Source organism: Amphiura filiformis, chromosome 18 (assembly GCF_039555335.1).
Source record: "Amphiura filiformis chromosome 18, Afil_fr2py, whole genome shotgun sequence".
Classification (NCBI taxonomy): Eukaryota; Metazoa; Echinodermata; class Ophiuroidea; order Amphilepidida; family Amphiuridae; genus Amphiura; species Amphiura filiformis.
Window position 1 is genome coordinate 64,805,114 of NC_092645.1, and position 22,201 is coordinate 64,827,314.

The 22,201-nt window shown below is 39.2% G+C and overlaps 1 protein-coding gene across 1 annotated transcript in view; it reads right to left on the minus strand.

The window, feature by feature from the left end:
- LOC140138927 (atlastin-2-like) overlaps window positions 1-9,839 on the minus strand; it is a 60,689-nt gene extending 50,850 nt beyond the window's left edge. Inside the window, exons 1-2 of the mRNA XM_072160709.1 lie at window positions 9,775-9,839; window positions 2,079-2,318 (exon numbers count right to left, since the gene is read on the minus strand). Of these exons, the coding sequence (XP_072016810.1) occupies window positions 2,079-2,297 (219 nt within the window). The 5' untranslated portion in view covers window positions 2,298-2,318; window positions 9,775-9,839. The remainder of the gene's footprint in view (window positions 1-2,078; window positions 2,319-9,774) is intronic.
- Window positions 9,840-22,201: the final 12,362 nt, after the last annotated feature.

Sequence of the window (22,201 nt, forward strand, 5' to 3'; positions counted from 1 at the left end):
TTTCGCGGATTTCGCTGATCAAGAGGCATCCGTGAAAATAAAACCCTGCGAAAACATGATAATTAAGCTCCTATTGAGGAGATATCCACAACCGCGAATTTAACAACCCGTGAAATTGTCAATGATACATGAAACCGTGAAAATATATTCCCGCGAAAATATTGGCGTATACAGTAACATCTAATTTGGGGATCAAATTTCATATAGGATGGGAAACAATTTGCTCACTAAAGTTAGAAATTGAAAAGGAAATTTTATTACCTTCTAGAAATTAAAATACTTTATTTTTGCCAAGTCAGTCCACCCCCATGTTAGAAATTTGACAAGAATCTGCATAACCAATTTTAAGAAAGATTCTTGTAAAAATTAGCACATAACATTTTTAACATTCTGTACAACAAATGCAGTACTGTAAATCGTATTTTTTTTGTCATGGTATCTGGATCAGTCCAGGACTTAATTAATTTACTCCATTTTTGTGTGAAATACCTTCCTTGTCACTTCCATTCAACAAATATACAGGGTTGCCAAACCAGCGATTTGGTAGCCCAATTAGGCGACTTTTGAAGAATTTTTTCCGCGACTTTTGACAATTTCCGGTCCCATAGAAACCAATGGTTAAGAAAAAAATTGGGCGACTTTTCAACATTGGCTCCCGCGACTTCCGCTAGTTTCCTGCCCCATAGAAACTAATGGTTAAGAGAAAAATTGGGCGACTTTTCGATTATTTGACCCGCGATTCGGGCTGAAATCTTTTGGCAACCCTGCAAATATACTGCGCCAATAAAGTATCCTTAGTACCTTACAGTTGGAAAAATAATCACAATTTCAAAACTGAACAATATTAGGGTAAATTTGTTTTTTTAATAGATGCACTATCTAGTCCTGCACATTATGATACCACATTGAATCCAATGTGACCTCAAGAAGTAAAGTTATAAGCAATTGAATAGACGAAGGTCCAGTTTTAAAAGTGACAAACTGGCCTATACAAGGCGCAAAAAAGATTCCAACAAGCACAACAACGAGACAACACAGTTGCTTCAATGAATCGTTATTTAAAGCAGTTTTTATTTCAGTTTTTACTTCTCTGTACTTTTCATAACTTTCATTTTATTTGTCAGTTCTTTTGTTTCAGTTTTCTTTTAAAGCCATATTATAACATTTGCTGAGGAAGACGCCCTCACTGAATTTTTAAAATTCCTTTTTTACACGATTAAATTGCACTTTATTAAACCAATATACCCTGCAAAAATCAAGACTCTAGGTGCTGTAGTTTTGTCAAAATCCGAGATTTTGAATAAAGCGCCGGAACCGGGCGCTTTATTATTACGATGGAATTATTAGTCGAACGCATACACGATGTTCATAACATACAGAATACGTACACGGCGTATGGAACGGTGATATACACAACAAAGGGTCGTACCACAACATGACCGAAGGAGTGGTACGTATTGGCATACATATGTGCGCTGGTAGTAAATTCCAATTTTCTTTGCTTTGCCGCAGTTGTTAGGCTCAAAAATAAAAGGGGATACATCTGACAGTAAAAGCTAACATTTTATGGCAAAGATATGCTAATCTATTTTGTTTGAAAATGTTATAATATGGCTTTAATTAAAGCCAAGCGCATAAATTAGCCATTCACCACTCTCAAACCAGATTTCTAGTCTGTGGAGTTTTGAGTAGGCCAGTTTGTCATTTTTAAAACGGGCCATTCGTCTAATCAAATGCTTGTAACTTTGCTTCTTGAAGTCACATTGGATCCAATGTGGTGTCAAAATGTGCAGGATTAGATAGTGCATGTATTAAAAAAACAAATTTACCCCAATATTGTTCAGTTTGGAAATTGTGATTATTTTTCCAACTGTAAGGATACTTTATTGGCGCAGTATATCATAAAAAGCAGTCACTTTTTAATATGTCCCCTAATACCTAGATGTATAAAGTATTGGAGTAAGGAATATTGAAGGAAGGACATCCCTTCACGAAACGCCCTCCCAGCTACTGACGCTATGCAGATCTTCTCGTTGCTGACTTTCCGGTCTAGCAAAATCTTCTCTAAGAATTCTTACCTGTGTATTTAAGTATCGGAGTAAGAAATCCAGAAGGAAGGACTTCCCTTTACGGAATGCCCCGGCTACCGACACTATACAGATCTTCTTGTTGCACACTTTCTGGTCCAGCAAGATCTTCTCTAATAATTCTTCATTTAGCTCAAAGGAATGGTCACCTGTTGCCGCGACAATCTGCACAGGCTGGCCTTCTGGTAGTAACTCTGGAATGGGTGGCATATTTGCTTGAAAGCTGTTGTTCTGGACAAAAATAATAAATAACTGTAAATAAGCGTTAAAAAATATAAATTTCATTGGTTTCTGGTGTGGTCTATGAGGTGATCGACAACAGTGGCCATGTCGTTATCAAACATGCTCGTTAAGGCACATGTATAAAAATCCATAGGTGTACCGTGTATGCCAATAGGTAAAATATCTAATTCTTGATCACCTTCTATGTACTCATTGTACTGTTGCGTCAGCGCATTTTTCATGCAACAAATGATCGCGCGACCTAAGACTGTAATTGATAAATTCTCAAAAGATGTGCTTGCTCTGTAAGCATGTGGTTTTGCGTAGTTATACGCTCAATGCAAATATCTGTGCATACTGCATACCCAAGTTGGCTCTCATGATCGAGAATTAGATATTTTACCTGTAGTATGCTGTACGCATATAATGTATGCCTAAGTGTTCAACTCACACAAGATCACAGTATGCGCAACTGAAGTTGTAAACAAGTTTTATTCACTGAGGTATGATGAACTTTTTGCTAGGTATGAGGTCACATAAATAGTAAATAAATTAGAATATTTTTTTATTGAATGAGAATAAACAATAATTAGCAATTTTTGTTTTTACTATCCTCTATCATGTGGTAGAGGATATAGGCAGCTCCAATATTTATCGTAGTGGATGATATCTGCACCAATCTACTTCTGGCGATTTCCTACATCTTTGAACGCGTCTTTGACCATGCAGTGGACACAGCAGCATTCAATATGCTGTCATGTACTAAAGAGCAACATGGTATGTGATTGGTGTGAATATTCCTATGATACATGTTCATTGAACACTGGGGGGGTAGGAGCAGCAAATTATTCATGACGATGCGTGAGATTTTACTCATTTTCCAGCTTTTTGCGTGAAGTTTACTACCTAGGCGTGAGATTATACTACCTTGGCGTGAGACCGTGAGAAAGTGACCCAATGCGTGATACTCATGGCCAATGCGTGAGAGTTGACAGCCCTGGCTGTCACCAGTGTGTGATGTCATGTGTTTCAACACATAAAACATGTTTACTAGCTAGCGGTGTGATTTGACTGATTTCTTAAACATCCTCATTCTAATACGGTACTTCATGTAGCTATCATATGCTACGTGCTCATCATACGCTGCAAAAGATTTAAATACCGTAATATGTTTTCTATGTCCCATACTTTTGAAATGTAAACAATTTTTAAAGTCGCCAGTTAAAATAACATCAGAAATCTTCAGTCATATACATATGAAGTCAAGTTTAGCTTGTGTACACTACAATGTATGTAGGTGCTGCTAATGTGTACGTATACATACATTGTGCAAAACATGCATTGTGTGAATACCTCATTCTGATAATATTCTTGAAAGTATAGATACAATGTACACCAATTGTATGCCTGTCAGCAACATACGTGTATACCACATGCCCTACAAGTAGATTCAAGCTAGAATTTAGCAAGCTGTCCAAGGAGGACCCAGAGAAAATACAACCACCCAGAAATGAAACTCAAAGAATTTAAAAAGAAGCCAGCGAACCCTCAAGAAGCAATGAGTTTAATAATTACCGGTACTGTCGGTATGCAATTTTCATAAAACAGGGACTGTCTTAAATTGGAATTTGCAGGAAAGCAACTTCTGGAGCCTTCAAGGAGAGCTGTTTAGACCATTTACAATAGAATGTAAGAAGAAAATGGCCCAGTGGGGTCACCCAACTTGCAATACTGACCGCACGATCGTTACCAAAATCACAGAAAAAGGGGTCATTTTTAGGGCTTGTCCACAGACAAAATTGTCCATGAAATTGGAAAAATAGGGTTTGTTTTTTTTGTCCATAAAATTGAAAAAAGGGTTCTTATTATTTTCTCCCGATCCTGTGGATAGCTGGCCAGATAAATCACAGGAATAAATTTGGTTTCCTACTTTGTACTCATCCCGTGATCAATATCTGGGGTATCCAGTTGTCATGAACATCAAACAGGTTAGCACTGTATTAATTTATACAGGGTGTCACAGAAATATTTGTATTTCAACAACCACCACTATGTATCTCCGATTTATATGCAAGGGGTACTACTTGAATTCTGTGATGCCCTGTTAATTACTGAAAAAAAAAATATTCATAAATAAAAGCCTCGTCCTTGAAATGTTGAAATAGGGTCAAATTTGCAAATGTGTCCTCGGAATCTGAAAAATAGGGGTGTTTCAGAGTACCATTTTGTTCTTGTTTTGGAGTAAAAAGGGGTAAAATGTCATGATTTGTCCTTGAAATCGACTGCGAAAAGGGGTAATTTGTGGTAACGGTCCCACGCGCCCCCCCATGCCAGGGAGTGACCCCACCGGGGAAAATGGACACCTACATGTATAAAGGAGAGCTAAAAATCAGATCTTATATTATATTTAAAGTCCGGAACAGTAGAGACTAGAGAGTGATTGCTCTTGCTCTCCTCAAAAGGCAGTCCCTGCTGATAAAACAGGTTGGTGATGGGTAAACTTTCTCCCCAAATCCATTTTTTTGGTTGTTTTTTAGCCAAATTTGCAAAAATTGGGTAAATTTACTGTAGTTTTGAATAGAAATAAAAAATAAGTATACATTTCTGGGGTATTTTTATCCCTCTGCACATGAAGAAATGAAGTACCCCACTCGGATCTAGCTCAATTTCATGCAATGCACCTGATTGCACCAATTTCAGAAAGGTATTTAACCCCCTGAGCACTACCTGTCATGCCTCTGATTAGTTAATTACATGATACATGTATCTTCATTTTAATCACCAATCAGAATGGAGCTTTGCAAATAATTCACCCCAATTTTTTTGCGTGGTGAAATTATTCTAACAATGTTGCTGATTGGGCCAATAGATAATGAAAACTTCTTTTTGGCCAATCGGCAGGTAGTTCTCATGGGGTTAAGCAGATATTCTTACTCCAAATCCAATATCAATTGCGACTGCCATTAATTCCTGCAGATTCAACACATGATTGACACATTTCATTTTGATAGCGATATTATTATTAAACATGCAAAAGAATAGAAACAAGTAAATTAGATCAAGGATCGTATGCCATACTGTCCAAAAATGCTATAATTAGCATCAAACTTTCACCAAATTTTGCATCAGGAATAAAAATCTCTTGATCGTTGCAATAAAAAACCCACAGAATTACAACTACATGTATGTATGTATGGAGGCCAAGGCACTATGCCTATGGGCAAAAGAAATAATTGTCTCAACAATATACTGAATAGGACGGCAACTGTTAGAATGGCGGCTAATCATGGCCGTGCGTGAGTATCGAGGACTGGAGGATTTAAACTAGGACCTGATCACGATCAGCTTAATTCGCCACATTTATCGACCATGTGAGCAGCTTGGTAAGCTTACTACACAAGATAGCATGGAAATATCGGCATTTTTGAAACATCTTGGTTGAAAAATGTGATGGGGGGCGTTTATTTGAGGGGGGCGACTATTCGAGGAAAAACGGTACTTATATTTTGGTTTCTGATGTCCTCCACCGGTCTATCCTACATGTCCTATATATGTTCCTCATACTTCTGTTCGGAGAAGTCATAGTGAGGGAGCCTGTAACCCGGGCATTATTATGAGTCATGATCACATGATGTACAATCTTTCTAACAATCTGCAACACCAAAAGAGTTTGGACCCCCTGTTTTTAAATTTACTGCGAGTTCAGGGGTCCCTGCAGACCCCCAGTTTTTCAACCTAGCGCTATTGCAGACATACTATTTATGCTGCATTTGTGCAACTTGGACTCGCCAAACTCTACTCCGGACCCCCTACTTTTTAATTTTCTGCAAGTTCGGGGGTCCCTGCGGACACCGGAGTGTTTAGTTCTAGCGCTACCCCTGCAGACCAGCATGAGGGTTTGCTCCAGAAGTCTAGCCACAATTTTGCTCACTGATGTGCTTCACATTTGAGGCATGGAGACTGTTGCATTTGAAATCTAGTCGCATTCGCTGAAGCATGACACGGTGTAATGCAGGTCGCGACAAATTTTATTTTTAGCTTGCCCGATCGGGCAGGCAATATCCAAAAATTGGTTGTCCGAAATTAACCCAAAATACTCCATTTTAAATCATCAAGCTTTAATTGGTTTAAATTTAGACTTGCCCGATTGGGCACAGCTCTTCAGAGTTTTAATTGCCCGACAAAAAATGTGATTGCCCCGGGCTATTGGACAGGCGATTTGTCGCAGCCTGGTGTAATGCAATGGAAGTTCAGAAGTAAACACAGCCGATCACAATAGCCGAAAGGGTGCAACTCTAGCTACTACTACTACGGTACTCTTATACTTATTACAAGACTGCCCTACCCCAACCCTAAACCTAACTCCATAAACGAGGACTCAAGTAGTCTAGCAAGTTGCACCCTATTCGGCAAATGTACCAAATATGTTGCTAAAAAATAAAATTGCACTTCCAACAAAATGTTGAACTCTTCAAACATTGTCAAAATAGGCAATAAAGATCTCATACATGTAAGGCCCTTTACAATTGATTCTTAGTTTCCTGTTTCCCGCCCGCGTCCAAATAAGAGAATTGCAAAATATTTAATTATTTTATTTATAAATATTTTGGATTTTCTTTAAAATAACTTTTAATGACTCCCATTTGCTACTTTCTGACTTTGATCATATCAACTATAATGATGAATTTACAAAGAACATAACTGGTCGCATGTCACAAATAGGTCGCATGTCACAAATAGGTCACCCAAAAGTGGAGGGGCCGTAACATGAAAACGCTTTCTTCGCACTTCAAGCTTGGTTTATTCTAAAAGTATAATACCTATTGTAGAAAGTTTGGTGTCATTTTGTAGATAATTATGTTCTTTATCAAATACAAAAACAACTACTTAGAGAGTTATACTTCAATATGTAACATGTGTCAATGGAGGGGCCGGGGCGGGTGAGCTGGGGCGGGTGAGCCCCATAGGATTGTACACAAAATTGTGAAAATATGGCAAACTTCAAACCTTTGTATCATAAAAAGTACAACTAGCATGGACCACAAATTGCACATATATAATCCTGGACTGTAGATCTACCTCATAGTAGATCAACTGTAACAAAAGATGTAACTTATTAATTGCTTAATTAAATGCTAATTAAGACAGTTTTCCCTATATGTTACTGTACAAAGTGTACACGTAATGCTCCGACATTTCTAAATGGCCTATCTCTTGCCTGAGACACCCTGCTTATTCAAAAGTACACATATTTTTAAGGAAATTTGATGAGGAATTCAATTATGCTATTAGTTTTAGTGCCAGACATGGAGGAAAAAAGTTTTAATTGATAATGTCATACAAATTCTAAAATTATTTTACAATTTTTGACCACCCTGTATGTTTAACATAAGAGATACCAAAGTTTTTCTTCCTAATTTGTTTGAAGGGCCCATGCAATGTCTTTCTGAATCCATATTTATTTTGAGCTACATAACTTTCAGAAAAAGAAAATATGGGGTTTACCATGACAAGAAAGATGCTAATTTTGTTGATCTTCCACCCTGTATATTTCTCACCCACCCTGTATTATGATGTTATACTTTGTTGATTTGGCATCCTTGTAATATAAGCTTTCCAGAAATATATACTTATAATGGTCTAAAATGTATTCATTAAAAATTGTGTTGAAGTGAATCAAAATTGGTGATATTTTTATCATTTAACATTATGTTACACAAAAGATGACCAATTCATGACATGTGACCAACTATAGGCCTACCATTACTTATGTATAAAATCAAACATAGTTGTAAAATAATTAAATGCTTGTCTCTTGTCGAAACGGGTTGATGTAGCTGGCGACCACTTGTTTTAAAATAAAGAAAATAATAGATAATTAATAATTAAAAGTCGCTGCATCCCTTGTTTTCAACCATGAAACAGGAAACTACAAATCAATTGTGAAGGGCCTACTACGATGACTCATTATTTAAAGCCATATTATAACACTTGCTGAGGAGAACGCCCTCAAAAAATTTTTAAATTCAGGTTTTTGCACGATTGTAATGTACTTTAGTAAACAAAGATTCTCTGCAAAAATCAAGACTTCAGGTGCTATAGTCAAAATCCGAAATTTTGAATAAACTGCTGGAACCGGCGTTTTATTATTACGATGGCAATTCTGTCGGTCCAACATCCGGGCTATCTCTAGTCTCTGGCCCAAACTGCATGTGGCTCACGGTTTGTTATGAACAACAGAAACCGGCTGTGAAGGAGGCTACATAGCGATGTTGCTGGAGTGACTTTCAATTTCGGAAAAAACGACACTCGACCATGGAATTTAATTTTAAGTTTGTCAGTATATAAACGGTAAATCAAGTAAGTTTCTTCCACTCTGAAGACTTAGAAACAGTTGTTTGATTCCTTGACTATTTGCGATCGAAATTTACATAACACCAATGACAGAAATCATCAACAAAAATCGAATCAGGGACTTGTTTTCACTCGACCGTGAGTCGCATCATCAACCGGAAGTGACGTGACACGGACCGACAGAATATTAGTCGAACGCGTATTCAATGTCAACACACCCCTACGTACACGGCGTGCGTAACACACACATGCAAGAGGATCATACCGTATTACAACCGCCGGAGTAACATGCATTGGCGCTAGTAGTAAATTCCAATTTTCTTTGCTTTACCTCACTTGTTCGACTCAAAATTAAACGGGGACATATCTGACAGTAAATGCTAACATTTTATTGAAAATGAATACTAATCTATTTTTAAAGAAATGTTATAATATGGCTTTCCAAATTTCAACAGTAACAGATAAATAACATCTGTTGCAAAAAATGTCAAAAATTAATGAAAAAAGATAGCAACAACATACTTCATTCATGATCGATCGAATGCGTAGCTAATATCAAATTAAGTAATTCTTGGCCAAACTGGAATACTGTGAACGCTAGTGGCTCCACGATAAACACACACGAATATAGCGTGGTACAGAAGAAAGTATACATGCGCCTTACACTGCGTACACGCTTAGTACACTACATGGACGCAATGCCGGCATGCGCATGTTCCAGTTTGGCCAAGAATTGCCTAATTTGATTATAATTTGAGGTAGGAGAGTTCTCGAGTAAATTTAAAAATTATCATGATAGTGGGTATTGATGCAAAGTTGTCAATCTTCACACCAACACAATATACATTGACACTGTTACTGTATACAACGTACCAGCAACCTTGACATTCATCAAATGTAATCTGCAATCAATCACGCATTCGTAACATGCATAAAATGTGTAAGCTTACGTTACGTCTTACGATATTATTGCAAAATAATTCCATGTTTCTATAACAGTTACAAAGCAGCACACTAATATAAAACATATGATACGACTAAAAACATATTCCTCTACATAATTCTAGATTTATACAGATACCAATCACTTAAATAATGAATTATCACCTACTTCTCTGCGAACATAAAATCATCTACCTCCCTTCTTCATGACCACCATATTTTGATTTTCCGAAGTCACCCGATTAATTATGTCAATCGCACGAGGGCGGTATTCTTGATATTTCACCCACCAGGGGTGGCTTATCACAATTTTCTATTTTCATTAAATTGAATTTATTAAATAATCATTAATTTTTAAGTTATGGCGGACCAAATACCGAATAAGGTGCAACTGTAGGCCTACTAATCTTAATACAACATAGGCTTAGGAACTGGGGGGGTTTGGGGGGTCAATGCCCTCCAAAATTTTTGTACGGAGCCCCCCAAAAAAAAAAAAAATCCAAGGTGAAGTTAAAATAGAGGGAAAATGGGTGTTTGTGACCTATATTTTGCAAACTTTTTTGACTCTGAGGGGGGAAACCCCCTCATGCATCCCTAGGGTGACACATCAATTTTTTTTTACAAGTTTCAGCAAATGTTGAAAAGGCTTCCTAAGCCAATGTTACAAGACTGCCCTACGGCCTTAACTTAACTGAGGGGGTCAAGTAGGCCTGATATACCGTAGGCAGTAGGCCCAGGCCCGTACGCAGGATTTTTTGTAGGGGGGTGCTGATTTTGAAAAAGTTAGACTTTTTTTCCAAGGGGGAGCCAATTCTGTGAAAAGTGGACTTTCTTCCCAAAATTTAGACCTTTTTTGACCAAAAAAACTTAAAAAATCAAATTTTTTGGCTCGATACGCTCGCAAATTCTGAAATAGGCCGATTTGGACTTTTTGTCTTTTTGTATACTTTTTGTAAATGGGGGGGTGCTAGATGTTTATTCTGTTTCCGGAGTCTTCAATTTTCTTGGTTGCTTTGGTTTCTGCTTGGCTTGTCTTGGTTACTTCAGTTGCTTTGGTTTCTGCTTGGCTTGTCTTGGTTACTTCAGTTGCTTTGGTTTCTGCTTGGCTCGTCTTGGTTACTTCAGTTGCTTTAGTCTCTGCTTGGCTTCTTCAGTTGCTTTGGTTTCTGCTTGGCTTGTCTTGGTTACTTCAGTTGCTTTGGTTTCTGCTTGGCTTGTCTTGGTTACTTCAGTTGCTTTGGTTTCTGCTTGGCTTGTCTTGGTTACTTCAGTTGCTTTGGTTTCTGCTTGGCTTGTCTTGGTTACTTCAGTTGCTTTGGTCTCTGCTTGGCTTGTCTTGGTTACTTCAGTTGCTTTGGTTTCTGCTTGGCTTGTCTTGGCTACTTCAGTTGCTTTAGTCTCTGCTTGGCTTGTCTTGGTTACTTCAGTTGCTTTGGTCTCTGCTTGGCTTGTTTTGGTTACTTCAGTTGCTTTGGTCTCTGCTTGGCTTGTCTTGGTTACTTCAGTTGCTTTGTTTTCTTCTGCTTGGCTTGTCTTGGTTACTTCAATTGCTTTGGTTTCTGCTTGGCTTGTCTTGGTTACTTCAGTTGCTTTGGTTTCTGCTTGGCTTGTCTTGGCTACTTCAGTTGCTTTGGTTTCTGCTTGGCTTCTTCAGTTGCTTTGGTTTCTGCTTGGCTTGTCTTGGTTACTTCAGTTGCTTTGGTTTCTGCTTGGCTTGTCTTGGCTACTTCAGTTGCTTTAGTCTCTGCTTGGCTTGTCTTGGTTACTTCAGTTGCTTTGGTCTCTGCTTGGCTTGTCTTGGTTACTTCAGTTGCTTTGGTCTCTGCTTGGCTTGTCTTGGTTACTTCAGTTGCTTTGTTTTCTTCTGCTTGGCTTGTCTTGGTTACTTCAATTGCTTTGGTTTCTGCTTGGCTTGTCTTGGTTACTTCAGTTGCTTTGGTTTCTGCTTTGCTTTGTCTTGGTTACTTCAGTTTCTTTGGTTTCTGCTTGGCTTGTCTTGGTTACTTCGGTTGCTTTGGTTTCTGCTTTGCTTTGTCTTGGTTACTTGCTTACTTCAGTTGGTTTGGTTTCTGCTTGGCTTGTCTTAGTTGCTTCAGTTGCTTTGGTTTCTGCTTGGCTTGTCTTGGTTACTTCAGTTGCTTTGGTCTCTGCTTTGCTTGCCTTGGTTACCTCAGTTGCTTTGGTTTCTGCTTGGCTTGTCTTGGTTACTTCAGTTGCTTTGGTTTCTGCTTGGCTTGTCTTGGTTACTTCAGTTGCTTTGGTTTCTGCTTGGCTTGTCTTAGTTGCTTCAGTTGCTTTGGTTTCTGCTTGGCTTGTCTTGGTTACTTCAGTTGCTTTGGTTTATGCTTTGCTTTGTCTTGGTTACTTCAGTTGCTTTGGTTTCTTCTGCTTGGCTTGTCTTGGTTACTTCAGTTGCTTTGGTTTCTCCTTTACTTTGTCTTGGTTACTTCAGTTGCTTTGGTTTCTTCTTCTTTGCTTGTCTTGGTTACTTCAGTTGCTTTGGTTTCTTCTGCTTGGCTTGTCTTGGTTACTTCAGTTGCTTTGGTTTCTGCTTTGCTTTGTCTTGGTTACCTCAGTTGCTTCGGTTTCTTCTTTACTTGTCTTGGTTACTTCAGTTGCTTTGGTTTCGAGTTTGTTCATTCTGCTTTTGAAGATATCTAATGACTTGGCTTCTTGGTTTCTGAGTCCAGGCTGTTCCATTCCCTTGATGGTCTTGGGGAAAAAGGAGTGTTTATATACATCCTTTGTTGGGTACATTTGATTTAAGTTTGCCCTTCTCCTGTTCCTTGTTGCCACCCCTGTGATCTCAGCACTTTGGAAGTAATGTTCAGCATTAATTCCGACTAGCCCGTTGATGGTGGTCTCGCACCCCCCGGCTAGGGCCTGGGTGCTGACGTGGACTTTAACACTTACACTTTAGGCCTACGCTTAGGTTGATGGGCAATAGTTAGGTTAATTAGCCTTTATGACCCCATATCCAAATTCGCTTTGGTTTCTCCTTTGCTTGTCTTGGTTACTTCAGTTGATTTGGTTGCTTTGGTTTCTGCTTGGCTTGTCTTGGTTACTACAGCTGCTTTGGTTTGCTTTGCTTGTTTTGGTTACTTCAGTTGCTTTGGTTTCTGCTTGGCTTGTCTTGGTTACTTCAGTTGCTTTGGTTTCTGCTTGGCTTGTCTTGGTTACTTCAGTTGCTTTGGTTTCTGCTTGGCTTGTCTTGGTTACTTCAGATGCTTTGGTTTCTGCTTTGCTTTGTCTTGGGTATACCTCAGTTGCTTTGGTTTCTTCTGCTTGGCTTGTCTTGGTTACTTCAGGTGCTTTGGTTTCTTCTTTGCCTGTCTTGGTTACTTCAGTTGCTTTGGTTTCTGCTTTGCTTTGTCTTGGTTACTTCAGTTGCTTTGGTTTCTCCTTTGCTTTGTCTTGGTTACTTCAGTTGCTTTGGTTTCTCCTTTGCTTTGTCTTGGTTACTTCAGGTGCTTTGGTTTCTTCTTTGCCTGTCTTGGTTACTTCAAATGCTTTGGTTTCTGCTTGGCTTGTCTTGGTTACTTCAGTTACTTTGGTTTCTGCTTTGCTTTGTCTTGGTTACTTCAGTTTCTTTGGTTTCTGCTTGGTTTGTCTTGGTTACTTCAGTTACTTTGGTTTCTACTTGGCTTATCTTGGTAACTTCAGTTGCTTTGGTTTCTGCTTGGCTTGTCTTGGTTACTTCAGTTGCTTTAGTCTCTGCTTGGCTAATTGTCTTGGTTACTTCAGTTGCTTTGGTTTCTGCTTGGCTTTGTCTTGGTTCCCAGCTAACCAAATAACGTTCTCTGAACGTTCTGAGAGCGTATCGTTGACGTTTTCTAGACGTTTCGATAAAACGTTTTTAAAACGCAATTTTGTTGAAGGTTTTTGACGTTCTAAAAACGTTATTAATAGACGTTCTAAAAACGTTTTCACGACGTAAACAACGTTTTAAAAACCTTTCTTTCTGTCATTCAGGACGTATCCAGGACCTACAGAAAACGTATCGGACGTTGTAGTACGCAACGGACGTAGTACAAACGTTGTAGAAACGTCCCAAACGTCCTGAAAACGTTATAGGAACGTAAAAAACATATTGCATATTTTGTTTTTTATAGCAGGACGCACTTGTCACCATCAGAAAACGTATGTCACGTTTCTACAACATTTTAAGAACATTTTAATGACGTATAGACAACTTTTACTAGTACACTTTACAAAAGTACCATAAAAATATTATACATAATACAAAACTATAGGTTCGGCTTCTGAAAAAAAACACGCGGTCCATGGCAGTTTTACAGTGAAGAATTGACGAAAACTCCGGACGAAAACTCTGTAGTATAAACACGAGAACCGTGTGTAGTGATACGTCTACCATGACGATAGTAATAATGTTTCACACCAAGGTAATACGTATGACCTCAACAGTTCCATGTTCGACAGCAGCAGCAGCAGCTTCTGTATTTTGCCGGCAGGAATATCCGCATGATCCCGGGTAAAATATACACGATAAGCAGAAACACACCATTGTATTACCTGTATGGGATAATTAATATTATGTTGGTACCTTGATATTACATGTATCTACCGCCAAAATGTACCAACAAGACACTCGCATCACAAAGACTACACCACGCTTTCCGTTTTCACAGGGAAGTGGTTAGTCGGTAACACAAATCAAGGAAAAAACTTCACTATATAGGCCTACCTGAAAATGTCACTCCTTGGAAAATGTTGATGTTTTGATAATATAGCATACATAGAGGAATTATTCCCGGAGCCATGTGTCACCGTGAGAGTCCAGCATACATACATGTAGGCCTACACGTTGTACTGCATGTACACAGTACTGTGCTTTGGTGAGTAACGGTTAAGGTCAAGTTCAACCTGTGACATTCCATTCCAATGCGTGGGCGCTATTATAGTCTTGAGGTCAAGACACAAAGTGAGAGTGTGCGTATAGGCACATCATCTTTTTCCCGGGACCATTCATGATGCAGTCATGGTCCATGGCAAAGGCGATTCGACCTTTGTGGCATTAAACCCAGTTAACAGGAAATTAATCCAGTAAATCGATTCAGTAAAGCAAATAAGCTCATGCATTCGATCACTAACGGCAACAAGCTTCGGTCGATTACCCCAGCTGCAGCGTGTGTAAACTCTAATTTGCATAGAGGCTGTACGTGAAATTATTGATTGGCTCCAAACAAAGGATTTGAACCGGTGCACGTAATCATGGCGCAGTGCAGTCCATTCAATCAAATGTTGTCATCAACCTATTTGATCGCAGTGCATTGTTATGTGTGTGAGACGAACTGTCGCGGTTGATTGCAATCAAACAAACAATGTCTTATGTATTACTTTGTTCCGTGATGAAAATCGTGATGTTTTATTCAATCACTCTTGAAAAATGTATTTCTTTGTAGGCCTATTGCTTTGTTTTGTGATGAAAATCGTGATGTTTTATTTCATCACGCTCTAAACAATAATTATAGTTACATGCATTTCAAGAAAAAAATCTTATTAAAACGGTAGGCCCTATGTTGTTTAGAAAAAATGTAGAAAGTGATGATGATGATGATGTCGATGATGATGATGATGATGATGATGATGATGATGATGATGATGATGATGATGATGATGATGATGATGATGATGTCTCCAAAAGTATCCCGGTTTGTTTTTTCTTGCCCTAAATCGTGCGTATCTATTAATAAGGCACTTCAATAATCAATAATCAGTCCCGTGACGGCCTCCACTAACTAGCTACTAACTTGGGTTTATGGGCGCTGATATTTCATGTTCACTGTCACTTATTTATCAGAAAAGTGCGACCATTTGTCAATCACCTACAGTACCCAATTTCGGCATACTATATAAGAAACTCATCATGATGATTGCCAGAGAATAGTTAAAATGTAGCTTGTACCGTTTTTTTGTGGCATCCTTCAGAAGTGAGCGGTCCGATACCAATATTTTCGGTCAAATCTCCATTCAATTAACACGGGGAGTTGGCTAGCTATGCCTTGCCCTCACTCATATTTTACAAAAGTGCGACTATTTCTGAACATCTAACCTAGCTGTAATTTTAGGTCATGTTAGAGAAATATATTTGCTAGAAGTTTGGAGAATACCTAACATATTGGCTGGTTATTTTTCACACAGTCATGTTAACTAGCCAAGTGCCCATTCTTCCAACGTAGATCATTTGTAGGGGTCACGCGTCAATGGTGAGAGCACTGTGTATTGTGTATAGGAAAACGGACAGTAACTGCAGTATGTTTAAATCTTTGATCGAGGCTAATATTTCCCTTTCACTATTTGAAATGTTTGGCATATATAGGCATAGAACTTTTTATGCCAGAGTATATAAATATATGACTAAAACTAACTGAATCGCAATAATCATTATTTATAATTTATATTGACTCCATAGGCCTATGCAAAATGCAAATAAACGCGGCATCTTCGTGTACACGTTTATGAATAAATTAAAATCAAGTTTCTACTTGTAGAAGTTAAAATTCTTCTTTAAGGCCTACATTCAATAAAATTATTGTACATTTCAATATTCTATCGATAAAACTTAAGAAACGTTTAACAGACGTCGGCGCAAAATGTTTGGAGAACGTTGCAGGCGAATGTTTTATAAACGTCATGAAATAACTTAACAATTTATTAAGTTCATAATACGTCCTGTGAACGTCCTAATAATACGAAACTAAAGCTTCAACATTATAACCAAATCACGATGTTTTAAAAACGTTTTAAAAACGTTTTGGGAAGACGAAGACGTAAAAGACCTAACCAGAACCTATTAAAAACGTTTTGTAAACGTTTTGTGTTTGCTGGGTTACTTCAGTTGCTTTGGTTTCTGCTTGGCTTGTCTTGGCTACTTCAGTTGCTTTAGTCTCTGCTTGGCTTGTCTTGGTTACTTCAGTTACTTTGGTTTTTGCTTTGCTTTGTCTTGGTTACTTCAGTTTCTTTGGTTTCTGCTTGGCTTGTCTTGGTTACTTCAGTTGCTTTGGTTTCTGCTTGGCTTTGTCTTGGTTACTTCAGTTGCTTTGGTTTCTGCTTGGCTGGTCTTGGTTACTTCGGTTACTTTGGTTTCTGCTTGGCTTGTCTTGGTTACTTCAGTTGCTTTGGTTTCTGCTTGGCTTGTCTTGGTTACTTCAGATGCTTTGGTTTCTGCTTTGCTTTGTCTTGGTTACTTCAGTTGCTTTGGTTTCTTCTGCTTGGCTTGTCTTGGTTACTTCAGGTGCTTTGGTTTCTTCTTTGCCTGTCTTGGTTACTTCAGTTGCTTTGGTTTCTGCTTGGCTTGTCTTGGTTACTTCAGTTGCTTTGGTTTCTCCTTTGCTTTGTCTTGGTTACTTCAGTTGCTTGTCACCCAAAGACCCGATATTTTTTACGAACCCATGCTCTGTCACCCGAAGACCCCTTATTTTTCCATTTGATCTGTCACCCAAAGACCCTTATTTTTCAATTTGGACAGCAACTTTCATTTAGCACTGATTTTGTTACTTATTTTGAAAAAACTAAGAAATTTTAAGGCAATTAGAACTAGAAATTCGTCAATTGTCTGCCTTGTTCGTGTCTGAAAGGTAGCCAATTGGCTGCCTTTTGTTTTGCTTCTAAAAAGGCAGCCAATTATCTGCCGTGTTCATGTTTGAAAGGTAGCCAATTGACTGCCTTTTGCCTTGCTTCTAAAAAGGCAGCCAATTGTCTGCCTTGTTCTTTTCTGAAAGGTAGCCAATTGGCTGCCTTTTGCCTTAGTTCTAAAAGGCAGCCAATTGTCTCCCTTGTTCTTGTCTGAAAGGTAGCCAATTGGCTGCCTTTTTTTTTTTCTTCTAAAAGGCAGCCAATTGTCTGCCTTGTTCATGTCTGAAAGGTAGCCAATTGGCTGTCTTTTGTCTTGTTTCTAAAAAGGCAGCCAATTGTCTGCCTTGTTCATGTCTGAAAGGTAGCCAATTGCCTGCCTTTTGCCTTGCTTCTAAAAAAGCAGCCAATTGTCGGTCTTGTTCATGTCTGAAAGGTAGCCAATTGGCTAAAAAGGCAGCCAATTGTCTGCCTTGTTCGTGTCTGAAAGGTAGCCAATTGGCTGCCTTTTGTCTTGCTTCTAAAAAGGCAGCAAATTGTCTCCCTTGTTCTTGTCTGAAAGGTAGCCAATTGGCTGCCTTTTGCCTTGCTTCTAAAAGGGCAGCCAATTGGCTACATTGTTCTTGTCTGAAAGGTAGCCAATTGGCTGTCTTTTGCCTTGCTTATAAAAAGGCAGCCAATTGTCTGCCTTGTTCGTGTCTGACAGATAGCCAATTGGCTGCCTTTTGGTTTGCTTCTAAAATGGCAGCCAATTGGGCTGTTAAGACCCCCCTTTTTCAGCGTCGCTGTCACCCAAAGACCCCATATTTTTTACGAACACATGCTCTGTCACTTAAAGACCCCCTTTCCATTTGATCTGTCACCCAAAGACCCTTATTTTTCATGTCTGAAAGGTAGCCAATTGGCTGCCTTTTGCCTTGCTTCTAAAAAAAAGGCAGCCAATTGTTTGCCTTGTTTGTGTCTGAAAGGTACCCAATTGGCTGCCTTGTTCATGTCTGAAAGGTAGCCAATTAGCTGCCTTTTGTCTTGCTTCTAAAAAGGCAGCCAATTATCTGCCTTGTTCTTGTCTGAAAGGTAGCCAATTGGCTGCCTTAGTTTTGTCTTGCTTCAAAAAAGGCAGCCAATTGTCTGCCTTGTTCGTGTCTGAAAGGTACCCAATTGGCTGCCTTTTGGTTTGCTTCTAAAATGGCAGCCAATTGGCTACATTGTTCTTGTCTGAAAGGTAGCCAATTGGCTGTCTTTTGCCTTGCTTATAAGAAGGCAGCCAATTGTCTGCCTTGTTCTTGTCTGACAGGTAGCCAATTGGCTGTCTTTTGCCTTGCTTCTAAAAAGGCAGCCAATTGTCTCCCTTGTTCTTGTCTGAAAGGTAGCCAATTGGCTGCCTTTTGCCTTGCTTCTAAAATGGCAGCCAATTGGCTACATTGTTCATGTCTGAAAGGTAGCCAATTGGCTGTCTTTTGCCTTGCTTATAAAAAGGCAGCCAATTGTCTGCCTTGTTCTTGTCTGACAGGTAGCCAATTGGCTGCCTTTTGCCTTCTTCTAAAAAGGCAGCCAATTGTCTCCCTTGTTATTGTTCTGAAAGGTAGCCAATTGGCTGCCTTTTGCCTTGCTTCTAAAAGGGCAGCCAATTGTCTGCATTGTTATTGTCTGAAAGGTAGCCAATTGGCTGCCTTTTGCCTTGCTTCTAAAAAGGCAGCCAATTGTCTGCCTTGTTAATGTCTGAAAGGTAGCCAATTGGCTGCCTTTTGTCTTGCTTCTAAAAAGGCAGCCAATTATCTGCCTTGTTCTTGTCTGAAAGGTAGCCAATTGGCTGCCTTAGTTTTGTCTTGCTTCTAAAAAGGCAGCCAATTGTCTGCCTTGTTCGTGTCTGAAAGGTACCCAATTGGCTGTCTTGTTCGTTTCTAAAAGGCAGCCAATTGTCTGCCTTGTTCGTGTCTGACAGGTAGCCAATTGGCTGCCTTTTGTCTTATACATCTGAAAAGGTAGCCAATTTGCTATGTTTAAAAGGTAACTATTGGCTGTCGAAATGGATTTTTTTGGAAGGTCGCCAATGTACCTTTCGGACATCAAAATACATTGAAATGCCAGATTGTACGAATTACGTTTGATACTTTTTACAAACTGATTATTTTTATCGAGACAATTTTGAATCAGGGCAAATCGTTTTCAAAAATATACCTAATCACGTTTGATGGGGACTTTATTTTTGGTGTGTTCAGGAGTATTAGGCCAAATAAAAAATAAACATGTTTCACGTCCCCTCCTGCTTCCTTTTTTGAGGTTTCTTCAATTTTATTTTCAGTTATAACTTTTCAAAAAATATGTCTAGGAAGTAGAGATGCTTTCTATAGCCTTGCTAATATACAAGGAACACTTTTATAAGGTTTTGTGATAGTTAGAGGGGGCCTATCTCTCAGAACAACAAATAAAAAGAGGCCTCCTCCTTTTTCCAGGCATTATTGTATAAGCTAAAACAGCTCTAATTATGGGTATTTACACTGATTTTGCGATAAAAAAAAAAAAAAAAGGCCCTCTTCCTCCTTTTTTTTCAAAACCCGGACGTGAAACATGTTTTTTTTTATTTTACTTGGCCTTATTGTAGGGGTACACAGGTCCATGAAACGAATTTGTTGAAAGTTTCTGCATAGTTTTTATGGAGTCTGCTCTGGTAAGAACGATTTTCTGTGTGAGTTTTGATCACATTGAGCTGTGTAAAGTCGGTACATTCTATCAAATCAATGAAGCTTTACAAATACAAAACATGAACTTGGCGTGGAGTTCATGCAATTGTTGTATTAACCTTGAAAATATAAGGTAGGTATACGTGTAAATGTGAACACTGCCAACTTGTGACAATTGATTTTTTCAATAATTACCTTTGGACCGCAAAATAAATACGCATGCGCTGAAATAGAACGAGATCTGATTGGCTGGGCCAGGCTGGATAGCACGCCCTCACTTGTGGTTCTGGAGAATTTATGGTAGTTTGACAAGTAAACTGAAAACTAGCACGGCGCTATGGAAATCACAATATAAAGCCATAATGTAGGCCTACGATTTCCGTCAAAATTGGGAGGATTTGGTATTGACAACCCCCTTATCAAAATATGGGAGGATGCACCCCCGGGATTACGCCTTTGCTCTTTTCCCTTTCTGTCACTGGCGTACCAGCTACCATGGGTCAGACATCAGGGTAGGCAAACCGGTCAAGTTTACGGGGAAAGTGCGAGACCACGAAGGTGTTTTAAGTGATCATAATGTTCCATCAATAATTTGAAGAAAAAGGCAATATTTTAGGATAAAATGTACCTAACACTTTTCTATGCATAAATACGGTTTGTAAGTTTTGTATACTGCGTGATTATAATTTGTGTCAGAGCATGGTAGTAAATGATCAGAGTTAGAGGGTGTGCTCTAAAAAGGCAGTCAATTGTCTGCCTTGTTCGTGTCTGAAAGGTAGCCAATTAGCTGCCTTTTGCCTTGCTTTAAAAAGGCAGCCAATTGTCTGCCTTGTTCTTGTCTGAAAGGTAGCCATTTGGCTGCCTTTTGCCTTGCTTCTAAAAAGGCAGCCAATTGTCTGCCTTGTTCATGTCTGAAAGGTAGCCAATTGGCTGCCTTTTGTCTTGCTTCTAAAAAGGCAGCCAATTTTCTGCCTTGTTCGTGTCTGACAGGTAGCCAATTGGCTGCCTTTTGGTTTGCTTCTAAAATAGCAGCCAATTGGCTACATTGTTCTTTCTTGTCTGAAAGGTAGCCAATTGGCTGTCTTTTGCCTTGCTTATAAAAAAAGGCAGCCAATTGTCTGCCTTCTTCTTGTCTGACAGGTAGCCAATTGGCTGCCTTTTGCCTTGCTTCTAAAAAAGCAGCCAATAATCTGCCTTGTTCTTGTCTGAAAGGTAGCCAATTGGCTGCCTTTTGCCTTCTAAAAAGGCAGCCAATTGTCTGCCTTGTTCATGTCTGAAAGGTAGCCAATTGGCTGCCGTTTGCCTTGCTTCTAAAAAAGGTAGCCAATTGTCTGCCTTGTTCTTGTTCTGAAAGGTAGCCAATTGGCTGCCTTTTGTCTTGCTTCTAAAAAGGCAGCCAATTGTCTGCCTTGTTCGTGTCTGAAAGGTAGCCAATTGGCTGCCTTTTGCCTTGCTTTTAAAAAGGCAGCCAATTGACTGCCTTGTTCGTGTCTGAAAGGTAGCCAATTGGCTGTATTTTGTCTTGCTTCTAAAAAGGCAGCCAATTGTCTGCCTTGTTCATGTCTGACAGGTAGCCAATTGTCTGCCTTGTTCATGTCTGAAAGGTAGCCAATTGGCTGCCTTTTGCCTTGCTTCTAAAAAGGCAGCCAATTGTCTGCCTTGTTCGTGTCTGAAAGGTAGTCAATTGACTGCCTTTTGCCTTGCTTCTAAAAAAGCAGCCAATTGGCTGCCTTGTTCATATCTGAAAGGTAGCCAATTGGCTGCCTTTTTTCTTGCTTCTAAAAAGACAGCCAATTATCTGCCTTGTTCGTATCTGAAAGGTAGCCAATTGGCTGCATTTTGCATTGATTCTAAAAAGGCTTCCAATTGGCTGCCTTGTTCATATCTGAAAGGTAGCCAATTGGCTCCCTTTTGCTTTGCTTCTAAAAAGTCAATTGTCTGCCTCGTTCGTGTCTGAAAGGTAGCCAATTGGCTGTCTTTTGTCTTGTTACTTAAAGGCAGCCAATTGTCTGCCTTGTTCGTGTCTGAAAGGTAGCCAATTGGCTGCGTTTTGCCTTCTATCAAGGCAGCCAATTGTCTGCCTTGTTCTTGTCTGACAGGTAGCCAATTGGCTGCCTTTTTTCTTGCTTCTAAATAGGCAGCCAATTGTGTGCCTTGTTCGTATCTGAAAGGTAGCCAATTGGCTGCCTTTTTTCTTGCTTCTAAAAAGGTAGCCAATTGGCTGTCTTTTGTCTTGCTTCTAAAAAGGCAGCCAACTGTCTGCCTTGTTCGTGTCTGAAAGATAGCCAATTGCCTGCCTTTTGCACTGCTTCTAAAAAGGAG